Genomic DNA, 19227 nt, shown 5'->3' with positions numbered 1-19227 from the left:
GTCTTGTGTAGCCTTTAGCTAAGAACCTGCTTCCATTTTTCCTGCACCAACAACTGCTTTCCATTTGTTTTGTGTCTTAACAGTGTTACTTCCCACTGCTTTTTCAAACTGTGATGACAAGTTGTTGATTGTGTTTATTTCTCCTAGAGTGTAAATATAGAGAAGCTGCAGGGGACAACCATCAATATATCCACTGAAGATGGGCCGCTGAAAACTAAGTATCTCTATGCAGAATCAGCATCTCTCTCTTCAGAATCTGGTGATATTATGCTGGGAAGTGTTCATGGTAAGAAGGAGGTCTGTCACAAATGAAGCTGCTTTGAAGGTGTCCAGTAATGTTCACAGTAACAAATGGACCAATGCATAGACTATCACTAAATCACCTGTGCACAGTATGCAAGCAAAACAGTGCTATTTCTCTTAGAGGCAATTGATTTTTTGCCACCTAGCAGACTGTATTTTTGAAAACAGTTTCATAACCACACTTGTTAATAGCAAAAAGCATATATTATACGAAAGAAATGTCTTTCATATAGTAACACATACTAAGAACATCAAAATGTTCCAAAATTCAGCAATGAAAACGATACTGAAAGTTGTCAGCAGGCTTCTCTTCCCCTCTCCCCATCTTTTATTTTCTTCATAGGAAAAGCAACTCTTAGACAGATCATCTACTAAGAACTATTGTTGGAGAGAGTCATAATGAGGAGGTTTTATTAGAAATGGCCTGTGTGTTTGCTGGCATCTTACGTTAAGAGTGGTGACAGTTTCTGTTTTTAGAAGAAGTTCTTAGAACTTCTTAGCAGTCTCTAAACCATCCACCCTTTGGTGTCCTTCCCCTAGATCTAAAACTAATAAACTACAGAGTATTTTATTGAAGCAGCAGCTGAGGTTCAAATCTGGTGTGGTTTTCTGATTTAACAAAAGTCCCTCTGAATTCAGACTGTGCTATAATGCATTTGTGGTGATTTAACATTGAGTAAAACAAACTGGAAGATGCACAAAGAAAATTACTCAGCTCTGTTAGAGTTCCAGATTTTCAGCTATATCCCTTAAAAAGAATTTACTACAGTTGCTAAGAAATTATGTTGTCATCTTGCTTGAGAAATTACTTCTTTCTTCCTTGAAGGAGCAATTCCTCTGTCCCTTTATATTAAATGTGAGAATGGTTTCTAAACCTGTTAGGTAAAGTTAATTTTAGCATGCACTGACAGAAATAAGCTGCTTTTTCTCTTGTAATTGTATTTTTCTAACATGTAGGTTTGTATTATTTCTGGAACTTCTGTCTAATAAGCTGTGCTGGTTTGGCTTTTTCTAACTTTTATAGTGATATTGTGGAGTAATCAGTTTGTGAGCAGGTTCAGTCTTTGTGCACATTCAAGAGTTAATTTTTATTTTCTTGTTACAAAAATGAGCTCATAACTGCTGTAGTTAAGAACTTACTTTCTTCAGTAATGCCTGTTGCCATTAAGCTGAAAAACAATGTGAAAACAAATAGAATTGTGTCCAAATTATGCAGACATTTCTTATGGTACTTCAGGATTATTTTTATGACCGCTCTACTAAATGGGCTTGGAACACCTAATGTTATTTTAGCTGTATGTTTTTTGAAAAATTGCACATTAACTTTTGCTTGGTAATTTTACCCTACTTTTTGAGAAAAAATATTTTCTGTACAATATCATGTTCCCCAGTCATGTTTAATAGCCAAGGCTTTCAAAGTACGCCAACATGTATTAGCAGACAAGATAACTCCTAATATAAATTTCTGCTATTAAAAAATGGTGACTTTCACTTCTGATTTTTGCTCTTGAGGTACCTCAATTCCAATGGTTTTGTCTGTAAACACCTGGACAGATTGTTTGTTTCTGGGGCAGTTGAAGTCACCATTTCCCTACAGCTAACACTATAGGTGGCATCAAATCAGCACATCCTGCACAAAACTAAGCTGGATTTCATTGCTTTTGCACTGGGAAAATTGAAGTTAGGGCAGCACAGACTTTACAAACCTGTCTGAGACACATTTTGTGGTTGAAACTCAGGCTGTAATATCAGGACACTGGGAGAGCTCAAACTTTCACAACTGCTCATTTGCTTCACGCTCCTCTGGCAAAGGAGTCATGCATTGTTTTAAAGGAGTTTGTTGTGGGTAATGTTCATCACCTTCTGTAACAGCATTAGAGGTGTCAGGTGCCATTAAGCTTTTGAGTTTACACCTGAAAAAGAAATTTGCTCCTGAGGACTTTCTTCTTTATCTAAGAGCCAATGCCATTACAGTGAGCCTTCTCTACCAAGGGGCACATGGGAGGAACAGGAAACCCCCCTTTGCAGCAGTCCCAAAGTCTTGGGTTGAGTTGCATTAGCTATTAATTTATTTAATAAATCTAGTTTAAATTTGGATTAGATGTCAAATTCCTTCCCAACTAATGTTTAAAGTAGGCTCAGTTAGACCAAGCTTGCTCAAGCCTTGTCTAGTTGAGCTTTGAGTATTTTCAAATGCAGAGTTTGTATGAACTTTCTGGACATCTTGGTCCACTCACTCCTGAATTGTTTTTCTGTCAGGGAAAAAACCTTTTTTAATCATAATTTCCATTACAACTTGTATCCATTATTGCTACTTCTTCCTACTTCTTGTTGCACCACCATGAGAAGAATATCTTTTTTTCCTCTATACCTCTCATTAGGTAGTTGAAGGCCAGAAGAAGACTCCTCAGCCTTCTCCTTTTAAACCAAAACCAACATGCTCTCAGGGCATCTCTAGCTTGGTCTGGGTCCCTGATCTTCTCAATAGCCTTCTCTGGCCTTAGTCAAGGACATCAGTGTCGTTCTTGACTTGAAAGCACAGAACTGGACACAATATTCTAAGTGCAGCCTCGCAGAATGTCTTGACATTGTGCAGCATTGGTGGTTCTGCCATAGGAGTATATAGCTAAATGGAATTTGATTTCTACATGTTGCATATTTTTCAAGGGTCTACTTATGAAAACAGGTAAGAAAACCCCCAGAAAAATGCAGAACAGCCCCAGGGGCTGTATGCTGACAGAATTTGATGTACCTTCAGCTGCTCCATGGGAGCTGCTGGCTGACAAAACCCCAGGTCTTTTTGTAGGTTGTACCAAACCAAGTGCCAGCCATCAGAAAATGAGGGAAAGGATGGGAAAATTATAGTGTGGATTTTAAAAACAGCAAAGAGTGAAGCCAAACATCTTTCAAGGTCATTGGAAAATGCTTTTGTTTCTGCTCTGATTTTTAGAACTCCTAAGTATTTTGTACAGTATGTGCTTGAAAAGATGAATTTAAGACTGTTGATGATAGGCTGCTTTTCTAGCTTTCAGCCCATGAACCACTAAGAAAAATACAGGTCATATACAGTGGAATACACTCTGCCCTAATGGTTGTTTACTACTGTGTAATTACACAAGATAGGGTAGAGCTTAATCCATCTGCAATTTTTAAAACCTCTTCTGAAAATCTGAAAATTATGGTTACTGTGTATTGCTAAACTGCCCTCAGTTTCTGTGATCAGCATTAGTCTTCATTCTGCCTTTCTCTTGGGAGGATGAGAGAATGGCAGGGATGACATGGTGTGGTTTCGTTTTTAATTTAGAGCATTTTCTGTGACACATTTATGCATGGAAATGGAGAAGTTTGTACAATTTAGTTAGACTGTTAGTAGGATAGATGTCTCTTCTGTTAGGAGGTACATCTGTTGTCCTTCCAGATTCTCTTAATGTTGTAGGTGAAAGGGCAGAATAAGTATTTTGAAATTTCAAGGCTGGAACACTTGTGCCTGTTTAAAGTGATGCAAGTTCAGTAGAAGACCATTCTACATTTTGTGCCTTACACGCTTTGTTTGATGTTCTCCACTTTGTCCAACATACTCCAACTGAAGTCAATGGAAATGTTGACAAGGGGTTATCATGCACAAAACTCTTACAAAATGTGAGAGTTTTGTGTACTCTTAAAAAAGAGTAAGTTTGGAGGGAGTAGGAAATGTTCAGTGGGTCCAGGAAATTGCCTTTACAGATAACACATAAGATTCCCTCCAGCAGAGATGGGGTATAGGTATATAAAAGAGGAAAACAGAACCTGTTATTCATGCAATTGAATTTAAATCATCTCTAGTGCTGTTGCAGGCATCATAGCAATTAACAAAAAATTGCCCAAAGTAAAGTAAGGCAATATTGTGCATTAGCCTTGCACATGCCTCTCTACATTTTTTTCTCCCTCGAATCCAGGTGGTATCTTTGAATTCACTCAATGTCTTTCTTGTCTGGAATCACTTAATTATAACCCATATATATTGAGACTTTTGTTTGTAAAGCAACAATATTAATAATAAATAAATAATATGTTTCAATAATATGTTTTTAACATTTTCCCGCTTTTCATTATAGGTAATACCAACCTTCAGACCAGAAGAGGGAGTATCACAGTAGGTAGGTTCTGCCTTCTCTCTGTCTCTTTTGCCCTTCCCTTATCCTTTCTAAAGACTAAATATTCACAGGGGAAGTGAAGAGGAGGTGATTTCACACAGATGTTTTTGCCTCCTCTTCAGGAGTAGCCCTGATAAGTGTGGCTGAGTAAGACCCTTGCCAAAGTCAGCCTTTTGTGGTTGGGCAAGGCACAAGATCTCACTGGACTTTGCACAAGTGAGACTGAGTCTAGCTGTCATCTTTTAGATATAAATGGGATAAAAGGACTGAGAAAATTCTTAAGTCTACATCAAATGCAGTTGTGCCCTTACTGTAGTTCTCTCTTATATTTATTGCTATCAGTGATTAGCTATATTTAATTTTTATGTCAGGAAGCTTATCATTGATGTATTACTTATTTGGGGAGGTAATGGCAAGGCTTGTGGTAATTTCAGTATCCTCAAACTATTATGCCAGTAGTTTTCCCTTCATAAATGGAAACAGCTCATAAACCTTTTCTTGGGAAGCTGGGAATTTATATGACAGGGTAACTCAGAGCTATCAGTTATGGTGTACCTTATATCAGTGCATTTTATAGCACACAAACACCAAAGTGAGAAACTCAAATTCTAATTATTGATATGGCAGGAAATTGAAGTAACACTGAACTTTGTCTAAGATTTTGTATATTTTGAATGTAGAAAGATTTCCTCAGGCCCTGATCTTGAAGATTTTAACTGTAGTCACTCACTCAGCATGTTTCAGGGACCGTGTCTAGGATGTGTTCAGGGACTGTTAACAACTCTTCTTGTGTTTCTAAGAGCTCTGTATTAGCATTCCTGGAAAATGAATGCAAGACACATTCTTATGAGTTAGTCATTAAACCACAGAATTAAATTCAACTTGCTAGGCTGTTTTTCCTTTTCTTAAATAAACTCATAGGGTATGAAGAGTGTTTAAATAAAGGTTTCTTAATATAGGAGGTAGCTTTTTCCATCAACAGATGATTATTTTCCTTAACTAACCAGGTTCAGCTTTTAAGCATTGGGACACTCTTACTGTTGAAGAAACTATTTTTCAGACTTCAATTCTGACAGCACTAGATAGTCTTCATCTTTTCCTAAAGAGCACTAAACATCCCTGGTATTTCTATGGGTTTTTCTAAAGGTAAAACACTTTGAAGATTCAGACTTTCAAGTCTTAAAATGTGAGAACACTTCCTACTCAACCAGTTTGCTGAAGGCCTTATTTCAGTTGGAAGGGTCCCACAGTGCCCATCCAGTCCAACAAGAGTTGGGGTGTCTTGTTTGGGGGCTCTTAAACTCTGACAGGCTTGGGGCACCAGCCTCTCTGGGAACCCTGCTCCACTGTTTGACCACTCTCTCTGTGAAACAATCCTTCCTAAAAAAGAACCATTGCCATGCAAGGTTTCACTGGACACCAGGGAGAAAAGCTCAGCACCTCCTTGTGCCCTTCCCCTCCCCAGGAAGCTGCAGAGAGCAGTGAGCTCACCCCCAAATTCCTTTCTCCAAAGCAGGCAAGCCAGGTGGATTGGTTGGTTGGGCTTTTTTGGGGCAGAGTAATTGATCAAAAAGAGCCTTTACAAGTAATGGATATAATTGAATATTGGGATAGAAAATAGATCATGAGTAGGTAAAAGGATAGCCTGGATAGTTTAGTTAGGAAAGGAATTGTTTCCTTGTGAGATTTCTTTGCTTTGTGTGTTTGCCTCATTTGTTCTGCCAGGTCCCATGGTGAGTATGGTCAGGACTGCTAAGGATTTTTCAGTTTTGTGTGCAATTTAGTGAATTCTTAATATTAATAATGAAGTCTATTTAGTGAATACATTTCAGTTTCTTATCATACTTTTCATATGACAGTTTTAGAACAATGAACTAAACCAAAAATTTTTGCCAGTTTCCTATCAATAAGAAATACTAGATAGATAGCTGAGCTGGAATTCAATCTTCATCACACTTCAGATACCTTGGGGTTTCATGCTTCCTCCAGTCTATAATCAAATAATGATAAATATTTTGTGTTCCTATACAGGTTGATTTTTGTCACTGATTTTACCATAAACAGGTCAGTCTTTAGGTGCTATTAGGAAAAACATGTTTTTGCTTAGATTTAAGTAAAGATCACTTGTGTTTAATCCTTTCTTTAGTGCTAGGCTGATAAAGTGATGCTAAATGTTCACTTTGTAGGCCTTTCACTGTTCTTTTTGTGCAGTGTTTCTCAAGTTATGTGACTTTGGTTTTATTCTTCAAGCTCTATTTATTTCCATAAAACTTAACAGACTTTTGTCCTTCCAAGGACATCTTGCTTCACCGTGCCCTTTTATTTAATCTTTTTTCTCTAGTACCAGTAAATTCTTAAATAGCTAAAGCTGCACAAGGCTGACCATCTGTTCTATTTTCAGTAAAAGGCTTTGTCCTTGTTATCCTCCTTAAAAAACCTGGAGAAAACCTTTTCCCTGTTGGTCCTTAGCAAACTCAAATTCAACTATACATTTTTTCCTTACTTTTACCTTCAGTTATTCACATTCATATCAGCTAGCACTGGGTATATATTTGAAAATAAATTGCCTTAGGTTTGATCTGTCATAACCATAAAATATGTATTGTCTCCATTGCTATTTGTTATGTATTTTATGCTGTCAGCCTATGCTTCTTAGTATGGGGTAATTTTTCATTGTTGAAATATTTATTTATTTATATTTGTGCACTCTGTTGTGCCTTATCTTTTTTTTAATTAATTTTCCTTTTATTCCCCTTTATTTGTTAAGAGTTAGAGACACAAACTTGAAACAGGATCTTTGTGGACTTTGCAGAAGTGATGAACTATTTATGTTTCTTGGTATTCTTAATTGTATCTACACACTTGTATTTAATATCGTATCTGTAACATTTGTTACATAAATCATACTCAGTTGTTTCTATGAAATATATTTCATATTACTTCCATAGGTCAAAGCTTAACAGTTGTTTGCTGTGCAGTGTTGTAGTGTCAGGTTTAGTGTTTGGGTAGTGCTGCCAAGCTTTTGGTGGTTTTGAAACTCTGCTGAAGTTTCTTCAGCCATAGGAAACTTTGTATTAGTGAGGTACTCAGAGAGTCAAAATCTGGCAAGTCATCCTCCCAAAACAGTGCTCCTCAATGGAAAAGTGTTCCATTTCCCTCAAGGGTGTTTTTGGCTTTTCTGGTAAATCTGTGCCTTGGTGAGTCTGTCCCTCCTGCCCTCCTCCTGCATCCTTTATTCGTGTTGATGCCTTCTGCCAACACCATCCAATCTCTAACAAAACAAGAATTCTTTTTATTTTAATATTTATTAATTGAAGATCTAGGAAAAACCACTTTTTTCAGTCTTGCAGATTCACAAAAGTTATCTTCCCACCGAGAAGAATCCCACAGGAGCTGCTTTTGCTTTTGAGAAGTGGGAAGAGAAAGGCTTCAGGGGATCAGTGTTGTCCCTCTGAAGCACCATCAGCTGGTGGAATGTGGACTGTGTGTAGCTGTTCTCCCTGGAGAGAGCTGCTCTTCTGTCACTGGAGACTCTTCTTCCTTCCTAGAATAGATAAAGGAACTTATTCTAGGTTCTGTTGAAAGCAGGAGAGTCAAAGGCTGGATGTTTCTTGTATCTGTTGCCAGCAAAATCTCTGTCAAGGTTATGTGGAGTTGGTAGTTGGCTGTTACTAAATTTGATGGGGAATCTCTGCAAAAACAGCCTTTGCATGAAAACTTCTAGTGATCACTGCTAAAAAAGTGCCTTTAAAAGGTTGATGCATGTCAAATTTTCCAGTTCTAATGACTTTAACTTTTCAACTATTATGAACAACCTTTTAGAAAATCATCAGTTACAATCAATATTTCATTTTCACTTAGACAAGCAAAACTCTTCATTATTAATGAAGAGTTAATTTTCTTCTTTCAGATTTTGAACAGACTTTCTTTAGTACAGTCTTGAAATGGCAGAAGCATTCACATCCAGTTCTAGTTATTAATGTTTTCTTTTTAGCCAAAGCCCTTCTCAGTTTCTCAGCTGACTAAGTATGGATTAGCTGGGTTTTTTTGATTACTTTCCCCTCCAAAGAAATCAGCTTTAGCTATGGGATAAAGATTCTTTTCTGTGTTTTTGCTGTTGTAAGCAATGCACTGGTCTTTGGCATCTGTGCTTGAAACCTGGGATCAGAAAAGCTCCAGATGAATTTACTTAGAGCTAAAACTGTATGGCAAGTATAAAATGTTAATATGGGACATCCTTGTTAGTTAATCAGGTTCATTCTCTCATTAATGCTTTTACTTTTTAAAACTTTTTCATTCAAGTTTTATTTTTTTTAGCTACTTCTAACAGTTTGATTGTTGGGGTTTATCTCTGCATATTCAGAAACCAGTGTCTATCAGTGTCTCAGGATTTCTTGCCAATACTTTAATTTCTAGCATTGTCTCTAAAAATACCTCTCAGTAACTGCCTTTTGCTTGTGTACCAAGGTATTTTTTTATGCTCCTCTAGATTTTTTTTTATGATTTCTTTGCAGTTTTTATTAAGTATAAGTTTGTTCAGTAGTTTGAACTCAGTAGTTTGAAAGTAATTGAACTCTTTGGGACTTCACTTAATATTGTGGAAGTCTATGTATTTAAAATTGGAGTACATTGCAAATAAAGACTACTCAAGTATACACTTAAAGCTTCTTAAAGGCTTTCTGTTTGTAAAAATGCTTTTTTGCAGAGTTGTATGATCATAAATTTCTGCTAATAAGGTTTAAAGGAAAATTTAGGCTTCTCTATTCCAAGACATAGAACAAATAATGTTGTTTTCCTGGACATATTAAACAATTGTTGATAACTCAGATGTAGTGAATCAGACCTTACAAATCAGCCTGTGTTCAGTTTTTCTGTGTAACAAGATATTGCAGTGCACCCCTGCTTGGTTTCTGCATGGGGTATCTTTCCTGGGTAAAGTTATCCCTGCACAGGGTCTGAGCAAATGAACTCTTTTGGAAGCTAAAAGAGATATTAGTATTCAAGTTTCATGCTTGATTTTCACACAAAGATAAAGACATTCCTGTAGAAAGATGTGCACTGCAGTTGGGCCCTTGTAATGTAGAACAACTGCAGAGCCACAGCCTGAGGAGCAGCATGTGCCCCAGTGCTGGAGTGGGGAGATAGAGTAACAGGTTTCTGAAAAATCCTAAGTGAAGGCTGACAGTCTGCAAATTATTTTGTATGTGTATATTATGTAAATGATTATGTATATTATGTATAATCTGTAAATTATTATGAATATTAATAAATATTATTATTCTCAAACACAAAAGAATTGATAAAAATCAGCTTGAGGTATAAAGAAATATTCTGGAAAATGTTTACTTAAAAAGAGTGATGATACACAAATTCTTTTCTTTTGTTTTTTAGATTCATCAGATGGAAGTCTAAAAGCTTCTACATATCATGGGACAATAGATGTTTATGTCAGTCAATTAAGAAAAGTGGATCTGAAATCCCAGAAAGGTTAGCAAACTAAATCAAATATTTTTTCTAGCAGATTTTGATGTAAAAGAAAAGGAGATAAGGGTTTGCTTTGGGGTTTTTTATCTGTCTGTAAAAAATAGTTTCTGATTGTTGGTTATTTCTTTTTTTTTTTTTTTTGGTATCATTATTGGAAGATGTCTATAAATACTTAAAATACAATAAGCTCTATCAGGAACAAGAATACTTAAGATGGATTAAATGTGCTTGTGTTTTTCAATGTTTCTCTTTTTTTTTGTCTGGCAATATGCCCAGCAGAATTCTGCAAGGCTGACTGGGGTTACAGTGTTCCTTTGCCTTGAGCACAGTTTTCTCCATGATGCTGTATGGGCAGTGATCACTGGCACACACACATTTATTTTTTCTTGCCTTCTGATTGAAATGTCCTGCTATGAAAATTTGAAGGCAGAAAAGCAAAGATGGGAGAGCCTTACATTACCATTTTCCTTCTTCTTCTCTCCTGCTTACTCAGTTAAATTCCTCTTCATAGTTAAAAGCTCACACATAAAGTTGAATTAATATCTGCTTTGCTGAATTCATTCAGTTTTGCCATTCTGAAGATATGATACTGTAAATTAGAGCCCTGAATGCATCTTGTTAATCCTAGTTTGGAAAAAAAGAAAGAAAACACCAAAAACCTAAAATGCCAACAAACAAAAAAAAATCCAAACCAAGCTAAAACACACCACAGCATTTTTATACTTGACTTTAATGTCGTGTCAGAGACTTTGGGTGGTTTGGTCCACTTCTGTCTCCTGTGAAACAAAGCCTGTGCCCTGCTAAATCCTAACAGTTACTCAAAATGGGACTCGTGGTGTCAATGAATTGAAATAATTTGTGCATCTTTCTGTACAATCTATTTTGGCTTCATTAGTGCAAAGATGTTTATTTTTATATTGTTTCTTGGTTACCTTTAGTATCACTTATTTTGCTAAGTTAGTATCTCTTTGAGCTAGAAGAAAAGAGGAATATATTCAATAAAAGCTAATTAATGTTATTTTCAAACTATTTTCTAACATCTCTTCTGGCAGCACAGTTTAGTAAAGGCAAAGTTGAAGCTCTGTTTACCCTGTAAATTCAGAGTAACTGCCGACAGCTGCAGTGTAGAAAATGTCCCACTTGTGCTAAATGAGCTGCATGTGTGCTGGGTTTTGTGAGTCATCACTGAGCAAGTCTCCAAAGAGGACCCAAAGATGAGGACCTTTTCCCTTCCCTATTCTAAGGCTTTTGTGTATCCAGCAAAATGCAGGCCTAAATTATACTGGAAGCAATTTGTTCACCAGAGCTGTCACAGGCAAGTGATTCTGCTGTGTGTGAATTGCTCAGCCAGGGTTGCTTTCTGGTACTTCTTTGCTGTTATCCTTACCATGTTCTGCTGAAGCTTCTGGGATGGATGTCAAGAAAATGTTTTATGTTTTCCTAAAGTAAATGTTGAAATTGAGCAAAAACTAAGGAACACATAAAAAGGAAGCATATTCTGAATTTCTCATGTTTTTGATCTAATGTGTAGGAGAGAGCTCTCAGACTTTGTGACTGAGTTATTCCAAAGATGACTAATGTGGCCGGGTTGGGGGCCCAGTGTCTGCCTTTGGTCTGATGCATAGATATTTAGGGGCAGCAGAAGTCAGAATTTCTGGTTTTAATCTCAAAGTAGAATTATTCAGGCCACCAAAGCAGCAATTTTGCCACTAGTTTACATTTTAGTGAGGCACAGTCTAAACTGGATAGTCAGTTTTGAGACTGCATCTGTTGGAGGTGTGAACAGCTGGCCCTGAGCAAAGCAAAGACAATTGCCAGTGTTCACAGTGAGTGAGCAGCCCCCCATCCTTCCAGAGGAGCAATCCTTTCATCATGTGCCATGCAGTGACTGGGTTATTTGTCAAGTCTGCCCTGTCCTTGCTCTGGAATATGAATATACAACTGGAAGATGAACTTAGTGAGATCTATTATATTTGCTTCCATTGATCATTCCTGTAATAACATCCTCTATTTATTTTCTATTTCTATCAAACTATTTATTTTCATGTCTGTGAAGGAAATGCTGTGATGCCATTTTCTATATATGACATACTCTGTTTATGATAAATGAAGATACCTTCATTTATCCTTTCAGTGACCACAAACAAGAGGTTACTGTTTCTGAAGACTTTAAAAAAAAAACCCAACCAAGCACAACCAAATGATGATTTGATTGGAGTTAGTGAAATAATGGAGTATTTCATGCTTTGATCTCAGGGTTAAACTAACTAGCTTGCACTTCATTTTATATCAGGTTCAATTACAGTCAAGGTACCTGCATCTCTCAAAGCCTATTTAGAGCTGTCTGGAAGGAAAGTGGATGTGAGCTCAGAGATCCAGTTAAAAGAAACACAGAGTGCCTCCAAAGATGATCATGTAACACTAAGTGGTAAGGCTTACTAATCTTGGCTTCCAATAAATGTCTGTCTGCCCTAAGTCAAAGGCATCTAAATTTCTTTATTAGTTTATTGCCCTTGGCAGCTGCTTGTTTAATCTGCTTCACTTTCAGATGTTTGCTTGTGCTGTTCTACTCCCCATGTTACTGGATGATGTTAAAATTTTATTTGGTAAATGACTTGTGAATGTAATCAACTTCTAAGAAAAGCCTTAGAGCCAAAGTCCTCCTTAGTGTTAGTCCAGTGAATTTGTGGGAGATAATTCAGGGCTGAATTTGACCCATTGGCTTAGAAACTCACATAGACTTTCCTAAGCAATCTATTGTATTCAAAATATAATAATTTGAAAAATCTGTCTGTTTCTGAGTCAAAGGGGGGGAAATAAAAGGGATAATGGCATATTTATAAATAGTATGTAGTGCAAGATAGGCTGAGAAATGATGGGTGGGAGATGAGAAGAGCAGAAGAAGCTGGAGCTGGAGGAATAGAGACAGAGAGTACATGGAAAGGTACCTGCAATTACTGGAACTATTCTTATAAGGCAGTTAAAATTGAATCTCAGGTCTTGCTGTTTCCTGCTTTAGAAAACAGTTGCACAATTCACTGTCAGGGTGTGTATTTCTCTCCCCCACTCCAGATGTTGCTATCTAGAAGTTAAGGCTGTTGCTTTTACCAATTCCACAGTTTGCTCTAGAGAAAACATTAACTGAGTGTGTCTGAGGGCTCCAGCTCTGTTTGAATGTGTTATGTCAGTGTGACCTGCTGTGACAGCAGAATGGGGTAAGGCTTGGAGTTTTAAACCTAAGAAAATAGGCACAAAAGCTCTCTTCCTTCCCCATGTAAGATGGGGATCTCAGAGTCAGGAAAACATTGGAACTGTAATTATATAATTTTAGTATGTAGCCTGCTTATATATCCCTTCCTGCCTAGGAACAGTAACTAGCCCTTAAATTTAGTACTGGTTATTAAATACAGTTTCTACAAAAACCATAATTAGAGGTTGTCAGGGTAGAAATCTGTGGAAGGACCCCAGGTTCTAGCATGACTTGGTGTAATGAATCACCTCAGCAGTAAAACAAGACTTCTCAGTGAATGAGGACCACCAGCCAATCAATCATCTGCTACTTTGGCAACATTAAAGATAAGGATGGTGTTTCAAATATCTCCAGCTGAATGACTTCTCTGTTTTCACAACCCAGTCAGTGTTTGTGTGGGACAATCATCACTGGAGCAGATGCAATTTTTCAACCACTGTTCTGTATGGAAATCATCTTGGCACTTGAGGTCAAAAGCAGAAACTCTGATTAGTTAACTCTCAAATATTCAAGTTCCAAAAGCATAGAAATCATCAAGAATTCTGCAGAGGCAACAGCATTAGGCTAATGCTTATCAGTTGTTTAAAGAAGTTACAGCATTACATAAAAAGGGAAATACTTCCTCCTTCTGTTTCTCTTTACCTTATGATGTATTCTTTCTGCACTTGTCCCCTCACTATCCACAATTGCTTCTTCCTAAAGGTAATATTTGGTAATTTTATTGTACAAGTAGATTTTCAAATAATTGAAAATCATTTAATACAATTTCTGTATCCTGGGGCATTATTCACTGTTGAAGTTTCAGGTACAAGGTCCATAGCTGTCCTGCTGTTGTGACTGAAGAAATGTAAAATAGAGAGTGAAGAGGGGCTTTGCCAAGTGGTTGAAAACTGTGTCACAAGAGCATGGCAGTTTGGGAGTTTTATGCTTTTGAGTTCAAAGATAAGCTTAAAACCAGATGATTTTTCAGAAAATCCAGTTCTCATGTGAATAACACAGGCACTGTGACCTTTTAGGAAGCTTTGCTTGCCTCTGGGAATATGTGAATGTGTTAGAGAGAAGGCTGTCCAGGGGGAAGACAGGGCAGAGTTCTGTGACTTGAGTGAACATGCAGATATTCCTGCACTTTGCTGCTCTAGGAAATCCTTCCCTGCTGCTTTAGAGCAGTTCTCATGTGCACCATCACCCCCAGTTCCACCCTGAGGGCAGTCAGTGCACCACAGCCCCACCAGCACTCCCATCCAGGCTTTGCCAGCCAGCCAAGGAACAGAGTGGGATTTAGTGAAAGCAGGATGATGGAAGTCTGCAGTGAGTGCTCCAGAGACAGAGGGTGGGAGTGGGAAAATGGGTTTGCTCTTTTAGGAAAAGAAGGGACTTTCCTGCAAAATGGAGACACTTGCTGAGAAAGGGAGGGAACTGGAGAGCAGTGAGGGAGCTTTCATTCTTTGAAGTAATTTGCAAGAGCAAATTACATCTGTTTCCATTGGCAGTCTTGAAAGCAGTATGTATGTTATAATGAAATGTCACAAAAACAGAGTTCACGCTCAGCACTGGTCCAGCTTCCATCAGTGGAAGTGTTTGGCTGCCTTTAGAGTGCTTGAGTCATTCCAGTAATTTCTGATTGTAATCATGTCAAGGTGTTCTTTCTTTGCCCTGGCAAGAAGAAAAGCCCTTCCTGCTCAATGTCTGCCTGCTCCCTGTCTCCAGGTGTGCCTGTGTTCTTAAATCTTATGCCTGTGGAGGTTATTAGCTGTAGGTACTACCTGTGGTAAGAGAAAGAATAGGAGGCTAAAAAGTGTCAAATATTTAAGCAGAAAATGAACTTAGAAGACTGTTATGTCAAAGGACTTGAAACATGTTGAAAGTCAAGGTTTAAGTTCATATAATTTTGATTTATATGCTTTTTAGGCCACTTTCCAATAAGTTAAGTTCTAAGTATAAAGGTAGGAGCAATTACCTGTGTAGTCCTGAGAGGAGCAATATTTAAATAATATCAGGAAACAATAGAGTTACACCATTGAAAACAAACAGCATGTTAACATGATTGTTCTGTAAAACTCAAAATAATCCTTTGGCTTTACATGGCATTAGTAATACTTTGCTGGGATGTGTCCAGTTTTGAGTACTGTGCTTTGAAACTGTAGAGTCTCTCAAGGAGAACATGTGATCAGAGTCCTGAAATCATGATTAACAAGAGAAGACTGAAAAGTTTCGTTTTGTCTCAAAAGACAAGACAAAGGGAAGAGAAGAAGCATTTTTCTAGTACATAAGAAGTTGCCACAGAGAAATAAGGAAATCAATTGTTCTGTTGACTGGCAATAGGACTAAAAATTATAACTTGACCTCATGTAAAGGAAACTTTGCTCAATAGCAAGGTCAACTTGATTGTAGCACTTGTCTGGGGGGCAGTAGGACTGTCAGTGCTGCAGGTTGTAAAGACCAGGTGATGTGAGCTTTCTGACTAAATTCAGTGCTTCCTAAGGAGAAGCTTTCAGCCCTGGTGTCTCTTGTCTGAGGTTGATGTGACCATCTGCTCCCTCCCACCCCACAGTAACAAAGGAAGGTTATCAGGCATGTGGGTGGATGGGGACTAAATGAAACTCAGACACTGGAAACATTTCAGCCACTTTGGTTGCCACCTTGTGTGTTGACCACTGTGAACTTGCTGGAAAAAGTCTTGCAGTCATTCAGAGACTTTATTTGAATCCTTGTAGCAAATGGTGTCAATTTTCCAAACCTAATTGTCTGGAAAACAAACCATGTAAATCTCATCTCTGAGTGATGCCAGGGACTCACCTGACTTTGGATGTTTCTCCATCCTTGCCCCAGTTCTAGTGCCAAGTTCATATTCAGTGGCATGCATTCACCTGATGCCATCTGCTTGGTACTGAGGAATCCTTTAACTTTGCAGGCAATTCATCTGGTTTGCAGCAGCTCTGTGAATTTCCATGGTAAATGTCCCACTGCCACAGACACATTTTCTGAAAAATCCTTTCCTTAGGATTTTTCCTCCTGAGAAGCTGAGAGGCCTCAGGAACAAAATGTAAAGAATGATTATCTGCTGCTGTGGAATGCAACAGGTGCATCTGGGATTGGCTCATGTGGTTGTTTCTAATTAATGGCCAATCACACTCAGCTGGCTCAGACTCTGTCCAAGACACAAGCCTTTGTTATTCATTCCTTTTCTATTCTTATCTAGCCTTCTGATGAAATCCTTTCTTCTATTCTTTTAGTATAGTTTTAATATAATATATATCATAAAATAATAAATCAAGCTTTCTAAAACATGGAGTCAGATCCTGGTCTCTTCCCTCATCCTGTGAACACCATCACAGTCCCCCCATGTCCCAGGTGCTCCTCAGGGGCTGTGGATGTTTGTTGTTACTGTGTCTCCCTGTTTTTACCTTCTCAACTGGCAAACCTCTCTGAGTTTTTCTGTCCCTACACAAAGAGCTTATGCTTTGGTTTTCTCCCAAGTGGAGACATGCTTGCTCCCAGTTCTTGTCAGCATGACAACAATTGCAGCAGTTAACGGGACTTTTAGGTTTTGGTACTAATCCCATCCTGGCTGCAGCACAAGAGCTTTGCAAAGCCACCTGAAGCAGTGTTCTCTTAGCCATGCCTCTGATGGCCATGCAGGTAATAGAAATCTCCCATGTTAATTTATGCCTTCCCTCAGATGTGTGTATAAGACATGCAGAGGAAATCCCCCATTGACTCCTCTAACTCCTTTTCCCCTGTGAAAATTTTCACATTGCCTCTACCTTATGGGTTGATTGAGTATCCAATTATTCTTTTAATACTGCAGAATTTCTTTGCTGGCCTTCCTCTTCCTGTGCCTCTGGAGAGTCAGCCTGTCTGTAATTACCAGATTCCTTTGAAAAGATGGACATTGACACTATTGTCCTATCTCAGATTTTTCAGGTTTCTCTTACATGCTTCAGGTCTTCTCATCCTGCCTGGTTCTCCCCATAGGTTGTGGTTAGAAGCACCTTTCTCCTTACAACAATCACTCAGGCATGCACTGAATTGTTACAGCTTTCACATCTGCCTGATGTTCCCTGCTGGAGCAAAGAGGATCTAGCCAGATGTTTCCTGCCATCAGGAATGATTACTTCTCACTGTTCCCTCAGTGGTCCCTCACACAGTAGTGCTGGGAGAGCTGTGGCCTTCCCTTTAGGATTGCTTTGGGGCCAGGGTGCCAGAGGGGGCTGATTGCAGTCTTTTGTACCATGTTCAAAGCTTTATGGATGGATGGGGATAAGAGTGTTCATGATGAGAAATTCTGTATTGCTTACTCCAAGGTAATGTCTGTGTTTTTAGGTGCCTGGAGTTCAAGGGTTGAATACAAACACAGCTGAAGGGGCAGTGAATAACATGAGACAAGCAACTTGCCTTTAAAAGGGAAATAAGTGAAAGAGCTTGTATTATGTCAGTCTGCTGAAAGTTCAGGTTTTATCTGAAGCTTACCAGCTGCACAAGTGCTCCCACTGTGCAGCTGTCTTGGGTTTGTTGCAGTCAGCATTGCAGTTCAATCCCAGGAGTAACACTATCTGCTGTCATGCCCCCCCTGTTTAGTCTGTTCTCAAGGCACTTCAGAACTTTCCTTCTTAGAAGCAGTTTTTATTGACTCTTGGCCACTAGAATTGAGTGGGAAGAGCTTTGTTTTATAATGTCCCTCTACACACTGCCCTCTGTGAAGCCTTGATCCTTAAGCAATATCTTAAAAAAAATAAACAAAGACCCAGGTTGTATCTGGAAAAGATTACATTCCTTCAAGTCAAATAGAAAGTTCATCCAACTTTTATTAAACACATTAGATGAGATGCTATCCTACAGATTTTTATTGGTTTCAGCTTGCATTCAACTCAAGCTGTTCACAACCTTTTGATATATAGCCCAGTCCTAACACTACCAATGAACAACACTTAAAATATGATCCTCTTCTTGTGTTTTGTGAAATGAAAATAGAGGTCTCAACTTCTCCAGTCTCCAGGAAGGCAAGTAAATAAACAGTCAGTGCTTGACTCTGAAGTTTTGCCAAGGTGTTACTTTCCTTTAAACACCACAACCTTTTGCCTGGGCTTTGAATTGAAAGGTATACACAGCATGAGTGTATCTGTCTTCTCCTGAACTCCTGCTGCTGTCTTGCCTGGTAGGTTTTGTAATTAATTTCCCCCCTCCACCTCATTCTCAGTTCAGGAGGCTGTTTGCTTTTGTGATTTAATCAAGCTAATAAAGTCTTCCTCAAAATCCACTCGTGCTCTCATGGTATCCAGAGTACAAGCAGTGAGTACAGTTAAGACCCAAGCAGTCATCAAAAGGTCTCCAGCTAAACCTTGTTGCTTGATTACTGCCTCATACACAAATTAATTCAAATATAGGAAATAACTTTGAACCTCCTACTAGTAATGGGCTTAATAACCTTAATATTTGCCTCACAGGCAAATTTCCAGGAGTATAAGGAACAAAACTTTTTTCTACATTCACATGGCAAAACCAAAATGAGAAACAGAGCTCAGACAGAAACTCAGCTTTAAAATGCCTCTTGTAAATTTGTTCCTGTGTTCCCTAAACTCTGCTTTAACTTTCTTGCCAAGGTGTAAGCAGTGCATGAAACCAGTTACAGCACTGATTCTGTGCTTCAGTGTTTGTGTCGTGTACAGAAGTACAAGCCATAGTCACAAAAACATGAGAGAGATGAGCTGGGACCAAGCACTCCAATATGCACTTTCTGGAAATATATCTCTGCCATGCATTTATTGTGTTCTCTCTCCCTAGGAGAAAGAGCTTATTTCAGTGTTCTACAGCTCTGTTAAAGGATCAGCTGAAATTTTCCTTTATACTTCTTTGTTGGTTCAATTTCTTGTCACCTGGAGGCTGTTTCCTTAAAAACCAGACTGATGAAATGTTTCAAGTGCTATCTATGCTTAAAAGATTCTGTTTTAGTTTTTGTTCTGTACTCTCTGATACAATACTATTGAAAATCAGTGTTTCAGGAAAGCTTTGAGGAACTGAACTTCCAAATTTTAATGGATTCCATATACAACACATTTG

General features: G+C 38.3%; 1 protein-coding gene across 1 annotated transcript in view; it reads left to right on the top strand.

Moving 5' to 3' along the window:
- Nucleotides 1-19227, top strand: part of FAM185A (family with sequence similarity 185 member A) — a 37971-nt gene that overhangs the window by 14588 nt on the left and 4156 nt on the right. The window contains exons 4-7 of the mRNA XM_058022910.1: nt 148-286; nt 4398-4439; nt 9828-9923; nt 12214-12348. Of these exons, the coding sequence (XP_057878893.1) occupies nt 148-286; nt 4398-4439; nt 9828-9923; nt 12214-12348 (412 nt within the window). The remainder of the gene's footprint in view (nt 1-147; nt 287-4397; nt 4440-9827; nt 9924-12213; nt 12349-19227) is intronic.

The sequence above is a fragment of the Melospiza georgiana genome, chromosome 4 (genome assembly GCF_028018845.1).
Source record: "Melospiza georgiana isolate bMelGeo1 chromosome 4, bMelGeo1.pri, whole genome shotgun sequence".
NCBI classification, from domain to species: domain Eukaryota; kingdom Metazoa; phylum Chordata; class Aves; order Passeriformes; family Passerellidae; genus Melospiza; species Melospiza georgiana.
This window is presented reverse-complemented; position numbering and strand designations above follow the sequence as displayed.